The 19794-nt window shown below is 59.9% G+C and overlaps 1 protein-coding gene across 1 annotated transcript in view; it reads left to right on the top strand.

The window, feature by feature from the left end:
• NCS1 (neuronal calcium sensor 1) overlaps positions 1-19794 on the top strand; it is a 47174-nt gene that overhangs the window by 6558 nt on the left and 20822 nt on the right. Inside the window, exon 2 of the mRNA XM_058524292.1 lies at positions 17082-17106. Coding sequence (XP_058380275.1) covers positions 17082-17106 — 25 coding nt within the window. The remainder of the gene's footprint in view (positions 1-17081; positions 17107-19794) is intronic.

A 19794-nucleotide genomic window follows, 5' to 3' on the forward strand; every position in this document is an offset into this window, starting at 1 on the left:
GAATCTGTGAGCTAGAGGAGACTTTGGGGTCATATAGTCCAAGGCCCTCATTTTATAAATAGACAAAGTGAGCTCAGAGAGGTGAATTTCTCTCCCAAGTTCTCGTGGCAAATATTGGGCAGGAACCTAGGACTGCTGACTCCTGTTGGGACACATCCCACTGGGCCATGATGGGTTGGTCTTTGGGGTCGAGATGGGGATGTCTTGTTTTCTTCATGGAAGTTTCTTTTGATATGGTTCATCGTGTCCTGAATATCTCTTGCTCTCAGGTAAGGAAAAAACCAGTATAAATTAAAAAGAGCATTCTTCTGTCTTCTCATTACAAGATGAAACACTGCACGTCCCGGGTGTGGTCTCTTTACCAGGACAGAGAACATCATAAGTGAACGTGCCCAGTTTCCAGGTAACTTGAAATTGGGGTCAGAGTCCCGGCTGAGGGTAGGAGAGCAGAGTGGTGTGGGCTTGTAGGCCAGCTTGCTGTCTCTGGCTGTGGGACCCTGGCGAGCCCGTCCCTCTGGGTGTCTCATGTGTGAGATGGGACGATGATAGTGCTTTTCCTGCAGGTGGACACGGCCCCATGTGCACTAAGTGCACAGTAAACACTCCCACAGGAAGAAGGCTGCTTGGCCATCGGAGTCAGGGGACAGCGGTTCTCGGCCACGCCCCCAGGCAGTCACAGGGTGAGCCGTCACAGGCCTGCGGCTAAATTAGGAGTGAGTGGCAAATGTGGGCGGCCTCTGTGTTTGGCCTGGATGTGGGTGGCCAGATCGTTCTGCATTGGGCTCCCCGCTCAGTGAGTCGAGAGGGAGGGCCCGCCCTGGGATGCCAGGTCTTAGGATCCTATGCGGATGTAGCCTCGGAGAACCAGAGAGATGCCTGCCTGGGCTTCAGTCCAGAACACGGCAGCCTGGACAGTGACTTTGGAGTCACTCGTCCCCTCTAGGACTCAGTTTCCCTTTCTGTACAATGTTCAGGTTGCCAGATGGTGAGACTTCTGAGGGGAGGCTACCCCTGGGCCCCAGGGATGGAGCCTGCTTGGGCCCTGGTGTCTGAGGACCTGGGTCCCTGGGCTGTCTCAGCCACAGGCACAGTTCTTCGTCTCTTGATGCCTTGGTTTTCTCATCTGCGAGGTGGGGACAATAATACCTCCATAACACAGGACAGTGGTGTGTGAGGTTAGAAATAGTAGAGATCCTGAATTAGATGCTCCCTTTAGCTCATCAGTGGTGATGGAGAATCTGTAATCAACAACGCGTGAGCAGCAGAGGCTGTCGCAGTGGTGAGAGCCTGGCGGTAAGCACGTTTGCGTGATCCAGGCCCAGCTCAGTGCTCACATGCGTTCATCACCGACTCCTCCCAGGAGCCCTGCGTGGTCCCCCTTTCTCAGATGAAGAAACTGAGGCTCAGAGAGGACCAAAGCTGGCCCAAGGCCACACATCTGGTGAGTGGCGCAGCCGGAGTTTGACCCTGGGCGGTGGGGAGGGCCCCGTGCAGGTGGGGGGTGGAGGTGTGTGGGTGAGCGTGAGTGAGCGTGGGCGCCTGGTGTGGGTGTGCGGGTGGGGTGAGTGCTGCGGATCACATGTGTGAGCCCTGGTTCACGTGGGCATGCTCCGAGTGAGTGACGAGGTCGCGGCGTGTGTCAGGAGTGGGTGAGCTGGCACGTCTGTGCACATGCGTGCGCACGCTGGTGTGTGTGAGGGCAGGTCTGTGCGGGTTGTAAGTGTAGATATGCACGGGGGTGGGGGTGGGGCGCTCGGTGGGAGGCACACACGGGCCAGGAACCCAAGTCAGAAGCTGATTGCTCGGTGATGTGGCTACCACTTCTCTGTCCCCTTCTGCCCTGGCCACAGGAGCCCATCTGCCTTCGGGCAGTGGGGGAATGTCATGGTGAGGAGTGACAGTAATGATGATTGCTGTTTGCCAAGTGGGTACCCGGTGCCAGGAGTCCTGAGTACAGATCGTCCCCCTGCAGTCTCACTGCAACCCTGGGAGTAGGGACTGTGATGCCCATTTTGCAGATGAGGGAAGGGAGGCCCAGGCAGGTTCGGGGACACGCCCACGGCCTCCCAGCCAGTCAGTGGCCAAGCTGGGGCTCGGGCTCAGATCTTTGTCCTGCCAAAGACGTGCCCTTCCCACCTCTTGCCTGCGTCCCATGATCTCCATGAGCCGTGTAACCTTAGAGCTGCTGCATAGGGCAGCGAGCGCCCCGTCGCTGGAGGCGTTCAGGCAGCTGCTGGAGCGTCAGACACTGGCCAGGCATCCTGGATTCCTGGGCCGGAGGTGGGGTTGGACGGTGGGTAGGATCCTTCCAGTTGTGAGCACACAGCCTTGCTGGTTCCAGATGTTCTGATTTCCGCAGGGGTTTGGGGCAGCCTCAGCTTGGCTTCCTCTGGGGAGGAGGCAGAAGCGAGGCCTGTGGAAGGCGGCAGGAGAAGGGTTGCGAGAAGTTCAGGGGGCGTTGTTAGGAGTGTGCGGCGGACGGCTGCCCCATAACCAGGCCTCGGGGTCTTTCTCAGCCTCTGCCCCATCCTGGCAGAGACTTGACCGTGTGCCGCGCTGAGCTGACCTCACGGCATCCCCCCGACCTGTGAGCTCAGGAGCAGTGTGGCCCATCACAATGGTGCTGGCATGTCCCTGCTCTCGGGAGCCTGCAGGGGGCAGCCCCAGGGTGAGGCCGTGGGGACCGAGAGCGCCCTGGCCCTCCTGCCTTGCCCGTGTCTGGCGTGGCCCAGGTGCCTCAAGAAGTGTCTGTCGGATGAAGGAAGAGGCCAAGTCCTCACAGGTGCACTGTGGGGCTCAGGGGCACAGGGACAGAGGGGACCTCGGGCTTTGGTGGCAGCGCCCTGGGCGACTCTGAGCTCCTTGGGGGTTGGCACACGTCTGGTGGATTTTGGTTTCTGTGCAGTGCCTGGCCTGGGGCTGCGCACGGGGCAGCTGTGAACGCCTCTGTGGAAGGCTCTGGGCTTTCCATGGTGCCTGTGCACATGCCGCTTTATCTGGCTCCTCCGCTGACCAGCGAGGGACCCACCTGTGCCCCTGACCTGCAGTCTGATGGGGGTGGGGGACTGCCAGGGAGTCGGAATCTGGGTCCTGGTTCCAGCCCAGCTCGCTGTGACCTTTGGCTGCCCCTCTCAGGATCTTGGTTCTCCATCTGTCCCCCTCTCTGTGACAGGGGATGTCACCTTTTCTCAGCCCCAGGGAGCTCTGACGATGCCACCTAGGAGCCGCTGCTCCCCACCTAGTGAGCCTAGGTTGGGGTGCCCCGGATGGGGTGCAGGGCAGCTGCTGGCTCTGGCACGCCTGGTCTCACGAGGTGGCCCCAGGGAGCTGGCGGGGCGTCCAGGCCACCGCGCTCGGGATTCCCTGGTGGGGGAGAGGAGGAGCGCGGGAGGAATGTGGCTTTGAGGAATGTTTAACCCAAGGCAGAAATAGCCCTCTGCTTTTTATTTCGGGCTGGGGTTTTCAGCTGGGAGGTGGGCTCAGAGCGCATTCTCTCTCTCTCTCCAGCCTCCCCCGGCTCTCCCAGTGCTCTGGCCTTTTAGGGACAGAAAGTGACCCCTTTTTGTTTTGAAACTAAGCGGTTGCTGTGGGAGCCAGGAAGGGCCCTGGATTTGCAGGCAGACAGAGCTGGGTTCAAATCCCCCGTCCTCCACTTCCCAGCCTGTGACCACGTCCTACCCTGAACCTCTGCTCTCTATGGAATTGGGGGCGGGGGACATGAGCTGAGACCACTTGCCGGGCGGTGCAGTGTGAGGAGCTCAGGGGACCACGGGGCCTGAGTGCAAATCGCAGCTCCCCTCCTTAGCTCTGGGGCCTTGGGCCAAGTCTCCTCACCTCATCTGTAAAATGGGCGGATGATAATAATCCCGCCTCCCAGGATTGTGGATAGCCTGAGTGTGAAAATAACTGGCGAAGGGCCTGGCACCTCCCAGGCTCTCGAATCTTCCCCCCGGTCCTGGTGGCTTCACACATAAAGTGGGAAAAGCTCAGAGGCAGCTTTCCATCTGACCCTGGACGGCGCACCCTCGCCCACGCTCAGCTTGTGCCAATGCCCAGTGGTCCCTTCCGCGGGAGTTGCCCTGGGCCCAGCCGGACAGTGACCTCCCCAGGCCTGGTGGTGAGAACACGCTTAAGTGGCCGTCTCTGCGTGCGGCTGTGAGCGCTGTGAGGAGGGACCGCGTCTCGCTGCGTGCTTCACCGCCGTATCCGCTCCTAGAACAGAGCCTGCTGCACATTCTGTGGAATAAATGGAAAAGCAAATGCGTCAGCGAACAAGCTGACGGACGAGGGAAGTTGCTTCTCATCCATCCTGGGTCTTGGCTTTCTGTTCCTGTCTGGCCTCCCCTACCACCCCGGCCGCGTGCTGGAGGGTTTGCCGTGGCTGGGGGTCCTGAGAAGTCAGGCGCTGGGAGCCTGGGCCTCTGCGGGTCAGCCCCAGCCGGGACCCCAGGCCCCTCGCACCTTCGGGGGCTGGGGGACAGGAGGAGGCCAGCCCGCCAGCACGGCCCCTCCTTCCAGGCCCCGCCTGCTCCGTGTCTTTGTAGGAACCAAGATTCCTGTTCAAAGGCAGGAGATGGGGCTATTTTTGGCACCATGGGGGAAAAGCGAAAGCTTCCCTTCTGTTCAAAAATATATGGTGTATGTGCCGGGCAGACGGGAGCTCCGCAGAGCTCAGAGCCCGCGCTGGCTGCGCTCCTGCCCCTCGGCCCGGGGTGCCGCCTCCCCTCCGGGGCTCAGTAGCCCCCCGGCCTCACTGGGCCGTCCTTGTTTCCGACTGCCTGTGATGGGGCCCTTGCTGGGCCCGAGCGGAACATGGTCTTCATTAAAACGAATGGCAGCCGTCAAAATAAAGGAGCAGAGCCTGCCGGCCGCCCCGCCCTGATTCCTGTTCCTTCTGCTCCGGCTCTGTGGGCTGAGGGCGGCCGCGAGAAGTGTTCCAGGTGCCTCTCGGGAAGGAGGCCTGGCCAGCTGTGGGAGCACGGCTGGAGGCCCTGGGTGCCCGTGTGGGGTGAGTCTGGCCGAGGGCGTCCCTGGGCCACCTTGCCACCCCTCACTCCCTGATGCAGAAAGTGTTGGAGGAACAGCTGTCTCGTCCCAGGTCCTGTGGGCACCGGGACACAGGGCAGATTGAACAGGTGGACTTCTGGCCCTCCTGGCATTCACAGCTGGGTGTGGAAATAGATATTAGGCTCTATAAGCATCCAGACAGGGCATTGCACAATGCTGTGGAAGTTCACCAGGTCTGGGGTGCATCTGGGAGGACTTCCTGGAGGAGGCAGTGTTTCTGTTGAGACCCGAGTGTAGGATTGCCAGACATACTAAACAGTTATTCATTGCTTATCTGAAATTTGAATTTAACTGGGCATCCTGTATTTTTATTTGCTAAAGTTGGCGGCCCCCCCTGAGGGAGGAGTGGGAGTTGAGAAGGCACAAAGAGGTTTTGGGGGGCGGTTTATGGGGGCTGTTGAGAGTGTTTCATGCAGAAGGAAGAGCATGTTCCAGGTCTGGAGGCATCAAGGCGTGGCGTGTCTGAGGATCTGGATATGTGCAGGGGCCGGAGTGTCGAGGAGGTGCGTGGTGAGCTGAGGGTGCAGTGGATTAGCCCCTCAGAGGGGCCGGCTGACTGGCAAGGCAGGGCCCCACCTGGAGGGCAGCACTGCCAGGGGCCAGTCTTGGGAGACAGGAGAGCCATGGAGGGAGATGGGGCCCATCTTGGCTGAAGGAGGCACCAACAGCAGTCGTGGTCAAGGTCACAGTCTGGCCTCCAGTGGGTTCTGGCCAGGCTGTGCCTCTCTGTGCCCCATTACTGCTTGGAGTCCCCATGCCAGGGTCCTCCTGCTGCCCAGGACCAGGACCAGAACCTGGGATGAGTCACATCTGTCTGTGCCTCCCCAGGGAGGGCAGGTCAGGGCCAGCCTCCACCCTCGGCTCCTAAAGGGCCAGAGCTGGAGCCAGAGCCCGCAGTGCCGCTGGCCCAGGGCGCCTGGGGCTCCAGCCCCGTTCCGCCCTCCTGGGCCAGACGCCCTGGGATTCCTGCCCCGGAGCCCTCCTGCTGGGCTTGTTCCTCCCCAGTGCAGCTCGGTGTGGACCTCCGTGTCTGCAGCTGGCTGGTGGCTCTCAGGAGGGGTTTGCCGCACCCTGGGCTGGGAGAAGGAGCAGGGGAGCTGGTGGTGGGGGAAGGGCTGGGTCCCCGTGACCCCATGACTGCCCCTGCCTTGTCTCTGTGTCCCTGTCAGTGTTGTCGCCGTCTCTCCCAGTGGGGGGCTCTGCACCCTCCCCGTCTCTCAGCGCCCCTCCCCCGCTCCCATTCTGAGGTCTTCTCGCCCCAGTGGTTGTGACATTTAGGACCTGACTGATCTGGCTCATGCCTGGGCTGCAATGGAGACCAGCCAGAGTGTCCTACCCCTCCCAGAGCTGGGGACGAAGCAGGAGTGCGGGGGCCGTGGGGGGAAGCAGATGCCGCGCACCCCAGGACAGGGTGATGTGAGGGGGCGACTGTCCACGGCTTCTTGCAGCCCCTCCCCTCCGGGCGCCCAGCTCCTTGGCCCTGGTCATCTGCCTTGTCTTTGGGTGTCGTGACACTTTTATTAATAGTAGTGATTGTTGACATCGTGGGCCCCCCGTGCTCCGTCTGCCTGGACCTCACCGCGCTTCCTCTGGCTAATGCTCTGTTCCAGCGAGTTGTGACTCCTTGTGGTCCCCTGGCCTCACCGCGCTCTGTGTCTCGTCCTTTGTACACCAGCCTAAGCGCCCTTTCCCCAGGGAGCACGCCCTGACCCCTGGCTTTACGCTTCCATCACCCCCTGCACTTGCCTCTGTTATCACAACAGATAGTCAGACAGCTGCAGGCTTGTGTGCCTCAGGCCCCTCTCCTGTTGTGTCAGGGACTCGGAGGACAAGAGCTTATGTCTGCCCAGGTCAGGGCCTGGCCCATGTGAGTGCTCAGTAATCAACTATTGGAAGAATGAAGGGGTGAAAATTCCTTTTTGTTCCTTCTGACCGCCTTGTAAGGAAGGTATTGTCAACACCACCCCCATTTTACAGACGAGGAAACTGAGGTTCTGGGGTGAATTCAGTTCCCTAGCTCACACAGGGGCTAAAGAATGACTCAGTTCAGAAAAGGACCCTGTTGACCAGGTGCCTTCATGCCTCCCACGGCCTCTGACCTTGGCAGGTGCTTGGAGAACGTTCGTGATGTTGGGCTGAGCTGATTCGCCAAGCACGTGGCATGGCTCGGCTCTGAAATGTTTGCAGGGTCTCTGCCAGGAGAAAACCCTGCATGCCAGCCTTCCCTGAGGTCTCAAAGGAAGGGCACCTCCTTCAGGACCCACTCTTCTGGAAGGTTCAGAGTTTGGCAGGAGAGAGGGCTTGAACCAGGCAGTCGTTCTTGGGGTCTTACCTCAGGGGTGTGTGTGTGTGTGTGTGTGTGTGTGTGTGTCTGTGAGAAAGAGAGAGAGAGAGCCCGTGAGTGTAGCCATTGGGCAAAGCCATTTATTAGCAGGAATAACTTTGAGTTTTAGAGGCATCTCTACTTTCCAACTTATTCACCTAAAAGAAGCACAACGCATGCGTTCTGCGAGAACAAACCCACACTGAGCGCCTGCTGTGTACCAGACGCTGTTATACAGCTGTGACTTAGGCAGACGCAGATCCTGCCCTGTGGAGCCCCCAGCCATGGAGAAGGACAAAATTGGAAAATACGGACGGTCACAATGACAAGGACAAAACCATTCTGGGAGGTCACTGTTGTTAGCATTTTCTGCTAGTTCCCTCCAGTCTTTTCTGCATGTATGTAGCTATCGTAGGTTTTATCAGTCTCAGTTTTCTGATGAGGAAACCGAGGCTCAGAGAGGCTAACTGACTTGTCCAACGTCATACAGCTGGAAAGTGAAATAGCCAGGATTTGAACCTACGTCAGCGTGCCACGGTCTGGGTCACTCAGTCAAAGCCAGTCGTTAGTAGATCAGCAGATATTGAGGATCTTCGCTTCCCAGCCCCAGCAGCCCTTTGGTGGGGAGTCAGAAAAGCCAAAGATTCGGCGCCTCTTTGAGGGGACCAGGTGATGTGGTTCAGGAGTCAGGCAGGACGTGAAGAAGCTAACTCCCAGAATGCATCTGTGTGATGTTTTAAACACCAAAGTTCTCCAGCAGGTTCTGGAGTCACACAGACCCTAGTTCTGGTCCCGGCTCCTCTGCAGACTGACTTTGGTCCTCGGGCAAGTGGCTGACCTCTAGGAGCCTCAGTTGCCTGATCTGTGTCATGGGGATAATCAAAGTCCTTGCTTCCTAGCACCATTCGGGCACTGAATGAGATATTGTGTGCAGAGTACTTAGCCCAGGATGGGCACACAGTGAATGCCTGGTACATCGCAGCTTTTTTCATCTTACTCTTCCCGGAAGCCACAAGACAAAGTACATCTTCCTGCAGCTTTACTTGAAAATTTTGGGGGAAAGGTTACTTAACTTATGGAGAAATTAAAATCAATATATTTTATAACTTTATTTTTAGAGTACAATAAACACCTATAAATGATGGGGCAGAATGCAAATTTGGGGAAATATTTGAGCTAGAACACAAGATTTTAATGACACCTGGTTTTCGGTGGGCCTGGGACTCTGCCCTCCACCCCCGGGGGCCCAGCCCTCTCCCTTCAGGGGCTCTGGGGCGGGCACCTTTGGGGAGCCCATGGAGTCCTCCCCCACATGGCCCTGCTCCAGGGGTGGAGCACTTTCACCTGCCTGTGAGCTGGTGGAGTGGACATTCTTGCCCCATTTGTCAGATGAGAAAACTGAGGCTGGGGTGGGAAAGGAATCACAAGTCGAGCTTTGCTTGGTAAATGTGAAAGTGAGAAGAATCACAGCGTCCAGGAGAAAGATGGAGCCCGGGGCCTGGCTCTCCAGGGGAGGCACTGCTGAGGGGCACTGCGATGGGCAGGAGCCGGCTGCTGCCTGCTGGACCAAGCACCCGAGTCTCGTGCACCCCAATTCCTGGCGCACAGAAGGTGCTTGGCGAGTGCCTGCCTGGGGGTGGCCTGGGGGTGCTCGGTGGACGGCCCCTTCTTGGGGATGACCACCTCCGGGCTAAAGCCTCCTTGAGCCTGGCTCCCACCTCTGTGCCTCCACCACTGACCGTGTGACCTTGGACGATTGCCTTTGTTTCTCTGTGAAGCCTCAGTTTCTTCATCAGTGAAGTGGGCTGTCAGGGACCCCCACCTCCCGGCACAGGGCCTGGTACAGCACAAGAGCTCAGCCAGTGGAGCCATCTGGGGTTCGTGGAGAATTCTGAGGGGCCAAGGAGGGTACAGGGGGATTTGAATTGGGATCTGAGCAGCTCCGAGCATCCTCTCACACCTGTGTTCCCTCGAGGGCTTGTCTCCTCTCTGCGTCCCAGGAAGTTTCCCATCTTAGCATCAGCCACACCAGCCGCGTCTGCTGCTGCCCCAATGGCAGTGAGACCCTGTCATTTTATTCTCATACCACGACTGGCATCATGATGGCCCATGTCTCCATGTCGATCACTTGTCACGCTGGACTCAGTGCTTTCGATCTGCGTCCTCTTCTTGGCTCTGACCACAGCTCCGTGATGGAGGCGGAAACAAGGCTCAGAGAGGGGAGTGTGTTGACCGAGGCCACACAGTGACCAGATTGGGGGTGGACCCGTCTGCGCGAAGGCCTGCTGTGGGAGAGAGCCCAGGTTCTGCGGGCCACGGTCAGGTCGGCCAGGCCTGAGCTCAGGGTGGTGAAGAGCAGGTCCCAGGAATCGGGCTCAGCTGGCCCAGCCCTGGCCCGGGCCTGCCCTGTGTGGTCAGGGAGCCACCATCCGCTCTGAGCTCCTGAAGTCAGGCCTCGTGGGCCCTTCTGCAGATGAAGTGGCCCAGGACTGCCCGGCCATCCTCCTGCAGCCCTGGTGCTCTGGCCCCTCTTAGTGTGGAGAGGGGGCCACCGTGAGGATGTAAGGGGAGGAGGGTCAGAAGTAGGGCCTGGGAGGTGGTCAGAGCCTGGTCAGCTGGGTGACCCGGGCCTGGCTCCCCCTGAACCCTGGTGCCTCATCATGACCTTGACCCCCAGAGCTTCGTGAGGTCTCCGACATCCTGTGCATGAAGTACTGATGCAGGGCCAGCAGCAGTAGCGGTGGCTCACGGGTCTCGCTGTGACCTTGCTGTGGATGGCAGTCTGATGTCCTCGGGTCCCCACGGGCAAGCCTGCACAGAGGGTGCCAAGTGAGCAGAGCAGGCTGGGCCCTGCCAGTGCTCCTGTGGGCTGCTCTGGGCCCTGGCCGGCGCTCAGCCAATGTGGGTGGACACAGCAAGCTCCAGGGAGGCTGGGCTGCCACCCCCATGGTGGGGAGGAGAATCTGGAGCCCAGAGGGGAGAGCTGAGGGGACGGTGGGGGCTGGGGCTCCTTCTGGGCCAGGGCGAGGGGCTCCCACAGCGCCTGGCTCAGCCTAGAGTGCCCGAGAATTCTGGGCGGGAGGCCAGGCCTCCTTTCTGATGAAACCCAGGCCGGCCTGGGGCCCAGCTCCCTTCCAGCTGGGCATTTCTGGGAAACAGGAATGGGGCGGGGTGGAGGGGCAGCCTCTCTTCCCACCCTGGCAGAGACATCGAATAAGAACCACAGCAGCAACGACAGCCAGACTCTCAGCTCCTGTGCGTGTCCTCCTGTTAGATCTGATCTTCGAGCCTGCTCTACTGGACGAGCCTGCCACCCCCATCCAAGGTCACCGGGTGCGTTAGTGCATCTGGGACCAGCTGGGGCGTCTGGCCCAGAGCGAGTGCCCACCCTCCTGTTTCCACACTGCCCCTCGTGGGTGTCCCCGGGCTGTCCCTGGAGCACTGGGCCTGTGGGGCTCTGGCCTTGCTGACTTGCTGCCTGCAGGTCTATTCCTGAAGTGTGAGAGCTGGGGGCCTGGAGACCTCAGGACTCCACAGAGGGGGGAAGCAGCGAGGCCAATGGGGGGCAGCCAGGAGTCCCCTGCCCCTCCCAGGAACCCTGGTAGGTTCCCACGGGGCCTGCTGGAAACTGCTCCCACGGGGCTGTCTGACCTCAGGGGCTGTGACACAGGGGTCTGTTGCAGCTGGGGGGTGGGAGTGATTTGCGGCTGGGGGAGCTCGTGGCACCTGGAGGATTAGAGGGTGCAGGTGTCTGCTCACCCAGCCCTTGGGTGTGGCGGGACGTGTGGGTGGGAAACCCGGGAGGCATTGAACTCTCTTGCTTCTCCTCCCCCCGCCTCCTGTGTGCAGCACCTCACAGTTGGCACAGCCGGGTAATGTCTGCGATGAGCAGGAGGAAGAGCCCTGCCCCATTCACAGACAGGGAAACTGAGGCCCAGACAGGGGCAGTGACAGGTCATGCAGCAAGGGAGGGACAGACCCCTGGAATCCAGGTCCCACAAGACCACCACACTAGCCGCCTTCCCTACAGGGAACGGCCCCTCCTGGGGGGCCGGGGTCACTGTCTCTAGGGTGGAGGCAGTGTCAGACAGCTGCGGGGCAGGGGGGTGCCGCCTGGTGAGCTGAACCCACTAGCAGGTTCCCTCCCTTCTCTGAAGAAGCTTTGCTAAGGGGAGGGACAGGACCAAATTAGGGATGTTGGCCCCTGCTGGGTGGGGAGTAGATGGGAGGAGGGGTGGAGGTGGGAGGCTGAGAGGAGGCTGGCACAGCGCTGGGGGGGCGGGGGCGGGACTCCAGGCCGGCCCTGGACAGTGGGGGTGTTCTTGTGTTTTCCAGGTAGCCAGGACGGGTGGGACTCCTGGTAGGGCAGGATAAGGGGTGTTCATGGTATGGGGACCCAGGAGGGGGAGGTCCGGTCTGGGGGTGTCCCTTTGGGCCATGCGGAGCGTGAGGGGCCCCTCGGCCATCCAAGAGCAGCTAGAAGGGGGCCCGACAGGAGAGGAGCTGGGAGTGAGGGGTGCAGGGTGCACGTGCCACCCCCCAGAGGCATGTGAGGAGGATGCTGATGAGGGGACTCAGAGAACCCCCATATTTGGAGGTTGAGCAAAGCAGAGGCCGGGGGCCTTGGGGGAAGCTGTCTGAGGGAAGCTGCCCTTCTGGAAGCCGGGACAGTCAGTGGTCAGAGGTTTCGGGGCCAACAGGAGGGAGTGTTGGATTTAGTGACAGGGGTGGTGGCCAGGCCCCCACTTTGTGCTCATCAAACCGAGGCCCCCCCCCCCCGACTGATGGTTTTCCTTCAGCTGCGATGGGGCTGGGGCGGCGTAGGCGACACTCATGCAGCCTTGTCCCTGGAGATGGAAACAGGGCCTGGGTTAGCCGCAGCGGGGTGGCTCAGGAGGCCACAAGAGCTCGCAGTCTGCCCTCGCTCCCTCCTGCTGCGTCCAGCGCCTCTGTGGGGCCGCCAGCCCTGCTCTCCATCCGCACCGTGTCTGAGCTGAGCTGCAATCAGGAGAGAGGAATTCTGCTTTAGGGAAATCAGCCTCAGCCTCAGCATTTATCCTGGGCTCCAGGGATGGGCAGACGAGAGCTGCGTGGAAGGGAGGGGAGCGGGGAGCAGCCTCGAGTGCTGCTCAAAGGGGAGGGTGGCAGGGACAGTGTGGGCACCCCCACTGTGGGCAGCCCGCCACGGCTGGGGGCGGGCCTGGCGCTCAGGAACCAGCTGGGGCTCAGGCTGGGCAGCGGCAGGGGCTGGGCCCCTCTCTCCGCTCTGAGCCACCAGCAGGCCTCTTCCCCCTGCTGCCCCCACTCTCAGGGAGGTCAGCTGGAGGCAGAGGTGGACGCCCAGCCCCACTCTCTCCTCCTGGCTCTGTGCCTGCTCTCAGCTGGGAATTTTCTCTCCACCTCAAGAACCCCTCCCATGACTGCCTGGTAGGAGTTTATGCCCCATCCTTCAGATGAGGACTCTGAGGCCCGCCTGACCCTCTGTTGTGCAGCCGATGGGAAGACAGACTCCATGTAAAGCAGTGATTCCCACATATGAGGGGCTTCAGAGGGGGTTGTCGCAGGGTCAGGAGGGCTTCCTAGAAATGGGACATTCTAGCCGGGATTGAAAGGTGTGGAGGGTTTCCCAGGTGAAAGGTGAGGGCGAGTGTCCTGGGCAGAGGGAGCAGAAGGTACAAAGGCCTGGAGGCAGACCCGGTTAGAGGAGCTTGAGGGGGTCATGAGGTGGGGGTGTTGGGTGTGGGCAGGGGACGGGGGTCTTGTAGCGCTGAGGACGGCCTGCCTTCCTGCTGAGCCCTGAGCCGAGACCCACCAAGTGCAAGTGTGCGGAGTGGGTGGACGCTTGTTAATTTCACGCCTGGATGGCGGCTCCAGGAGAAGGGAGGATGGGGCCGAGCCTGCGACTGTCACTCTGGTGTCCGGGCGGCGGGTGGAGGCAGAGGGACCCCAAAATTGTCCTCCACCACCCTCCTCCCTCCCAGTGCTTGAGGTGGTCGGAGCTGCTGGGGCAGGACCCTGGCAGGACCCCCGCCCCTTCTGGAGCTGTGGGGGACGGCACACAGGGATGGGCTGATGAGGACAGACATTTCCTCCCATCTTTTTGTTTTGAGAAATCAAGAGTAACGCTGAGAAATGAGTGCAGTGAGCACCTGTGTAGCCGTCATCCAGATCCGCCCACCGGCAGTGTTCTGCCACATTTGCTTCCTCTCTTTCCAAATATGTGTGTGTATATTTCTGACCCTCTCCCCTAATACTTCAGGGCACCTCTCCGAGGAAAAAGGACATTCACCCACAACGTCCGTGTTGTTAGCACCCCTAAGAAACCAGCAGTGAGTCCCTCAATGTCCCTGATAGCCGGTTTTTGACTCTGATCCGGGACCCAATCCAGGCATTGCCAGTTGCATTTGGTGGCCCTGTCTCTTTAGTCCTTTTTTCTGGAACAATCCCTGCCTTATTTTACCTTTCATGGCCCTGACTTGTTGACGTGCTGGCCAGTTGTCTTGTATATTGTCCCTTGTAGAATGTCTGATTACGTCCTCGGGATTAGACGCAGGTTAAAGATCTTTGGCCGCAGAACGCCGTGGGTACCACGTCTTCCTGCTGCATCACCTCAGGGGCACGTGATGTTGGGGTGTTTCACGGCTGGGGAGGCCAGGTTTGATCAAGGACACTCATCTTTTAACAGTTATATTTTTATTGTGTGTTAGGAAAGATATGACTAGCGCACGTCACTGGTAATTGTGTGGATGTTAACTGCTTAGACTGAAGCTAGATTAGGCAGGAAAGGAAAAAGAGAGTGAGCTGATTTAAAGAAACATCCAGAGTGAATCATCAGACAGGTGGAGAGGGGAGCATCGCGAAGGTGGTGTGGGAATGGCTGAGCTTCTGGAAACCCAGACAGAATGGTAAGAACGCAGGTCTTGGTGTCAGGCAGACCCGGGCAGAGGTCCTGCCATGCCTCCTGGCCGTGGCCTTGGGTTCCTTCCTCTGGTCGCCTCCCCTGGCTCAGCATCCTCACCTACACAGAGGTTGACACTGGTCACCTCCAGGTTGGGTGGTAGCACAGGTTTGCCTGACCCTGGTGGAGGGGCTGGGGGCAGGTGGCCAGGTCCCCAGAGGGCTGCCTGCCGCCCGCCCCCCTCCAAGACCCTCCAAGGCTCCAGGTAGGGAGGCAGTGACCAGCTGCTGGCCCTGGCACGGTGCCTGGGACACCCGATGCCCTCGTCTGTGTCCTAAAGGTTAATCAGCTGCTTAAAGCATTGGGTAGGGCTTGTCTCCCCCACCCCAGCTCACATCCCCTGGGGCTTGGCCGCCTGCTGGCCACCCAGTGTTCTGTGTTGGGGATCATTCTAATGGGGGAGGAGGCAGCCAACCATGTCCCCTCCCCCCAGCTCCCATGGCAGCGGCATCCTGGGGGCTTGTTGGGGGTTGGGGGTGGTGAGGGGGCATAGGGGAGGCTGGAGGCTGGAGCCCTGGGGAAGGCTGCTGGGGGACTGTGAGGGGTGAGGGGAGGGTTTGGGCTTCTGAGCTAGGGGATTCTGAGGAAGACTTCTCTGGCCCTGCGAGGCACCCCCGGAGGTCAGCAGTGGACCTGCCACCAAGCCCTTGCCACCCAGCTCCTGCTGTTTATGTCACATGATGCCAAGGTCACACAAGGTCATGCAGCTCATGGGCTGACTCGAGGTGGGTGGGGGCAGCCAACTGGGCGTCCATCCTGGGCTCTGGAGGCACAGTCCCGGCCCTGCCATTTCCTGGCAGGGCGACTTCGGGCGGGTAAGCAGACCTATCTGAACCTCGGTCTCCTCATTGGACAAACGAGATCACACCTGCCTATGGGATTCTTATACAGGTGAAGAGCACCAAGCACTTTAGTCTTCTCGACAAGCCTATTTTACAGATGAGGAAACTGAGGCTCAAAGAGGGGCAGGACTTTGCCCAAGGACACACAGCTAGTAAGCTGTGGAGCTGGGTTTGATCCTAGGTGGTGTAGTCTGGCTCCACAGTCCACACCCCTAAGCTCCAGGCTGTGCTCTGATGGGTCTCCTGTGCTCCAGGTTCCGGCTTTAACATCAGCCTGTCGGCCCGTGCTGCCCTTCACTCCCAGCTGCAGGTGGCAGGCCCAGGGCAGCCCAGCCTGGGTTAGACCTGCCTGACCCCCTTCTCACCCCCTACCCTCTCCTGAAACTCTCTTGGAAGATCGCATCCTTTTACTCCAGCTCTGGCCTTTCTGGGTCACTCATGTCACCCACTGTGGCCTCACCGTCTTTCTATCAGCGGCCTGCCTGGGGATAGGTCTCTGCCTCAGTCTCCGATTTGGGCTTGTGGGAGGAGAGTGCTGATGAGGAGGGGCCTGGCGGAGGCTTCCAGCCTGCCCAGGAGTCTGACCACCGTGCTCGGCCATGCGTCTCGTGGCTGAGTTCAGACCCTCGTCTTGCCGCTTCACATCCTTGTCCCTTCGTGCCTCAGTTTCCCCATTTGGAGCCAGGGCAGAGGAAAGCTGTCTTCCCTTGGAGCTGCTGTCGGTGCTGCTCAGCCAGAGCATAGAGGCCCACGCTGGCGCAGATCTGGGCACGCTGGACTTGGCAGCTGCTACAAGCTGGCTTTGAGCTGTGTGTGAAAAGTGGCCTCTCCACGTCTGATCAGGCACAGACATGTCAGGGACAGCCCTTGGGCCTCCCTTCCCAGTTCCCTGGGAGGGGATTCCAGTTCTGTTACTTGCCAGACCCCCACCTAACACCCGCCTTCCTGTCCCTTTGTGCATTCATTCATTCATTCATTCCACAAGCCTGTGTTGAGCACATTCCAGTGCCAGACCCCATGCCGGGGACTCAGGAGCTTTCACACCTGTTAACGACTGAATTCCCAGCACAGTTCGTGTGGCGGGTACTATAACTATTATTCCCTCTTTACAAATGAGGAAACTGAGGCACAGGGCGCTGAGGCGCTCTCCCGAGGCACCCCCACAGAGGGTGAGTGTGCCCTTGGACGTGCTGCAGTGTTCTCCTTCAGTGACTTCAGAGAGAACATTGATTCGACTTGACCTGATTCAGTACTTTGCAGAGAAAACATTTAGTTTCATGGTTCAGTAAAGAATGACTATTTGGCCTTGGCGGGAGGTTCAGCCACTTGATGCGGCGGGTTCCAGCTTTTGGCTTACGGCTCCGTTCTCGTCTCGCCTGTGAAAGAACCTGAGACTGACCACCGCGAGGGGCCGGGGGGCTGGGCGGAGGGGGGGCTCAGCCTTTCTGCCGGCCCCCACTGCCGTGGGGCGGCTGCGTGCCTCGAAACCAGCGCCCCCTCTGACCTGCTGTCCCCGGATCTGAGAGATGGGAGAATGTACCTGAAATGTTGGCCTGGGCGCGGCCGTCCTGCCTGCCCACCCCCAGACAGCAGGGAGAGGTCCACTCCTGCGTGCGAGAGGCTGTTCCTGGCCATCCCCCCAGCAGCACAGTGGCTTTGGGAGGGGACGGGCCAGTGCTGTCCCCTGCTGGGGTGGCCGGGCACGGAGCTCCTGACGGGGGCTGTTCACCTGGTGGGATGGTCTTGTTCAGAGCTGGCTGGTGCCCTGACGTCGGCAGGCAGGCCGTGGGGCTGGGGGGTGGGGAGGGCAGGTGGGAGTCCCCCCAGTGTCTGCCTGACCCCCAGGATGCCGCCCGGAGCTAAAAGGCTACTTTCCTGTTTTCTCTTGCAGTTACCGAGAAGGAGGTGCAGCAGTGGTGAGTGGCTGCTTTTCCCCAAACTCGGGGTGGGGGTTGGGCTGGGGGTGGGGCTGTTGGGTTTGTGCTGAGCGGACAGCAGGCCAGCTGCCCAGGACAGGGGCACGTGGAGGGGCCTCTGAGGGTGGGTCAGCCACAGACCAGTCCAGGCCGCCTTTACTCGGATTCCTCGGCTCACGAGGGAGTGACGTAGATCCAGCTGAACTGGGGCAGGTGCGGGGCGGGGTCTTGGTGACTCCTTGCCTTGTGTGGCATCTCTAAGGACCCCCAGGCCCTGAAGTGTTAATTCCAGGCCCTGCCCACCAAAGGGAAGGGATTGGACCAGAAACAAGTCGGGAGACTGGGTCCCAGGCCCGGCTTTGTCAGGAAAGCATCCCCTCTCTGGGGTTCAGCCACCCCTTCTATAAAGTGATCGATTAGACTGGATCAGGGATGGTAAATAGGTTTCCTCTTGGATGGCAGCTCTAATCAATCCTTAGTGGCTGCCTGGAGTGCCGTGTTAAGAAGGATTCTGAGGCTGTATGTTGTGGAACAAATGGAACGTACAGCAGTGAGGGATTAATGAGGTCTCTAATGGATTAGTGATGCCTGCCCTGGGCTGGGGAGGGGAGAGGGGCACATTGTCTGTCACTGTGGAATGTGGAGCAGACGGGAGAGGCCCACACTCTAAGGTGAACCTGAGTTGGGGGGTTAGGGGAGCGAGGAGGTGAGCTTAGAGACCTCCAGTAAGGTTTGGTGGTTTAGAAATAGACTCTTGAGTCTTGGCTTTGCCTTTCCAGTCCAAGTGACCTCAAGTGATCCAGCCCCTCTGAGCCTCAGTTTCCCCATGTGTAGGACAGGAATGATGACGCACTGGGGAGACATCCCTGTAAAGGTCGTGGCACAGTTCACAGGAGATGACAGCCACTGCCAGTGTCTTCTGTCCACTGCTCCGATGGGGCCCTGGGGCCTAGAGACGTGCTGTCAGTCACACAGCTGGGCCATGGGGGGCCAGGCAAGGACCCAGGCCGTGAGACTCCTGGGGGAGCTCTGCTGGGGGCAGGGCCAGACTCCCCTAGGGGCCACTCCCTATCCCTCCGTGTCCCTGAGTACAGGCGGCAGAGGGTGCCCTGCCCGGCTCTGCTGGCCCCTTGCAGGACACCCGGCCAGGTGGGCAGACCCTGGGTGATGAGCTGGCTGTGCCCAGCAGGGCGAGTGGATGTGGAGGGAGCAGCCGCTGCCCCTTCTTCCTCCCCCACATCCTAGGGCCCCTGCGTGTGGGCCTGACCTGCCTACGACCTCATTTCCACTTCTCCACGTCCCCAGGCGAGCATTCCAGAAACATTCCTGCTTCTAGGTCTTTATCCCCAGGCTCTCTCTCCCTCACGGAACGCCCCACCCTTTCTTCCTGGGCTGTCTGAGCCCTACTCTCCCAAAGCTCACCTGAGTCGCCTCCTCCATGAAGCCTTCCTGGATTCCCCGTCTGTACAGAATCTCCCTCCTTCCCACGCGGCAGCCAGAGGAGTCTTTGTCAAACATAAACCTGATGATGCCAGGCTTCTGCCTAAACCCTGCCTGGACCTTGGGTGAAGTCCGTGCCCCCGTCATGGTGACATGGTTATGAGGCCTGGCTCGGCCCTGCTGACCCCTCCAGTCTCACCGCCAACTCCCTCTGCCCTCTGCCCGCCTTCCCGAACTCACCTTACTCTCTGGGGCTTCCTGCTCTTGGCCGGGCTGCTCCCCCTGCTGGGAGCACCCCTCCTCCTCTTGGCGTGGCTGCCACCGTCTCACCCTCAGGCCTCCTTTCCTGAGCCCCTGTCCCCCCCGGGCTCCCAGGTTGGGTGAGGGGCCCCCATCGCAGCGTGGGACACACCAGGCAGCAATTCCACGTCTCTCTCCCTCCTGCCTCCTGTCGTGGCCTTGAGGGCCAGCGCTGCCCTGTCCACTGCTGTGACCCCAGGGCCTGGCAGAGCGGCTGCTCAGCGCCCAACAGGCGCGGCCCAGGTGCCTCAGCTACGTGCCGTTGATGCCTGGAGCTGTCCTGGGGTCCACACGTTTGTCATCTCCATGCAGACGAGGCCCAGAGAAGGGCAGGGCCTAGAGAAGGGCAGGGCGAGGAGGGCGCTGTCAGTCCCTGGGGGACAGCGGATGCTTCCGCGGCGCCGCTGTGGGCCGCGCTCCCTCTAGACGTGGCCTCGTTCCCCTGTCCTCAGTCACCCAGAGGAGGGTCCCTTCAGGGCGTTTCCCAGACGAGGCCTCCGAGCGCCCGTCTTCCCTGCTCACACCTGGGCCTCCTCTTGGAGAGGCGGGAGGCCCCCAGAGCCCGGGCACTGGCCTTGAGTCCCCACTTCCATGTCCTGGTTGAGTGGCCTTCAACAAGTTACTGGACTGCTCGGTGCCTCGGTTTCCCCTTCTGGAAAGAGAGGGTAAAAGTAGTGCAATTATGGGAGTATTGTGAAGAATAAATGAGCTCATTCATATAAGATATTTGGAACAGAGCCTAGTAATGTCTCTGTTGGCGTGTTAATAATAATAATAAATAATAATGCTGATACCCTCATCAGAACAACCCATGGAGCAGTCTTGAGGTTGAGGGTCCCCTCCGCCTTATGTAGATGGGGAAACTGAGGCCTGGACAGGTGGTGTGACTCTCGTTCATTCATTAAGCTGACATTTGAGCTGAAACCTGGACGACAAGGACTCAGCCAT

This window comes from Diceros bicornis, chromosome 28 (assembly GCF_020826845.1).
Source record: "Diceros bicornis minor isolate mBicDic1 chromosome 28, mDicBic1.mat.cur, whole genome shotgun sequence".
Taxonomy (NCBI): Eukaryota; Metazoa; Chordata; class Mammalia; order Perissodactyla; family Rhinocerotidae; genus Diceros; species Diceros bicornis.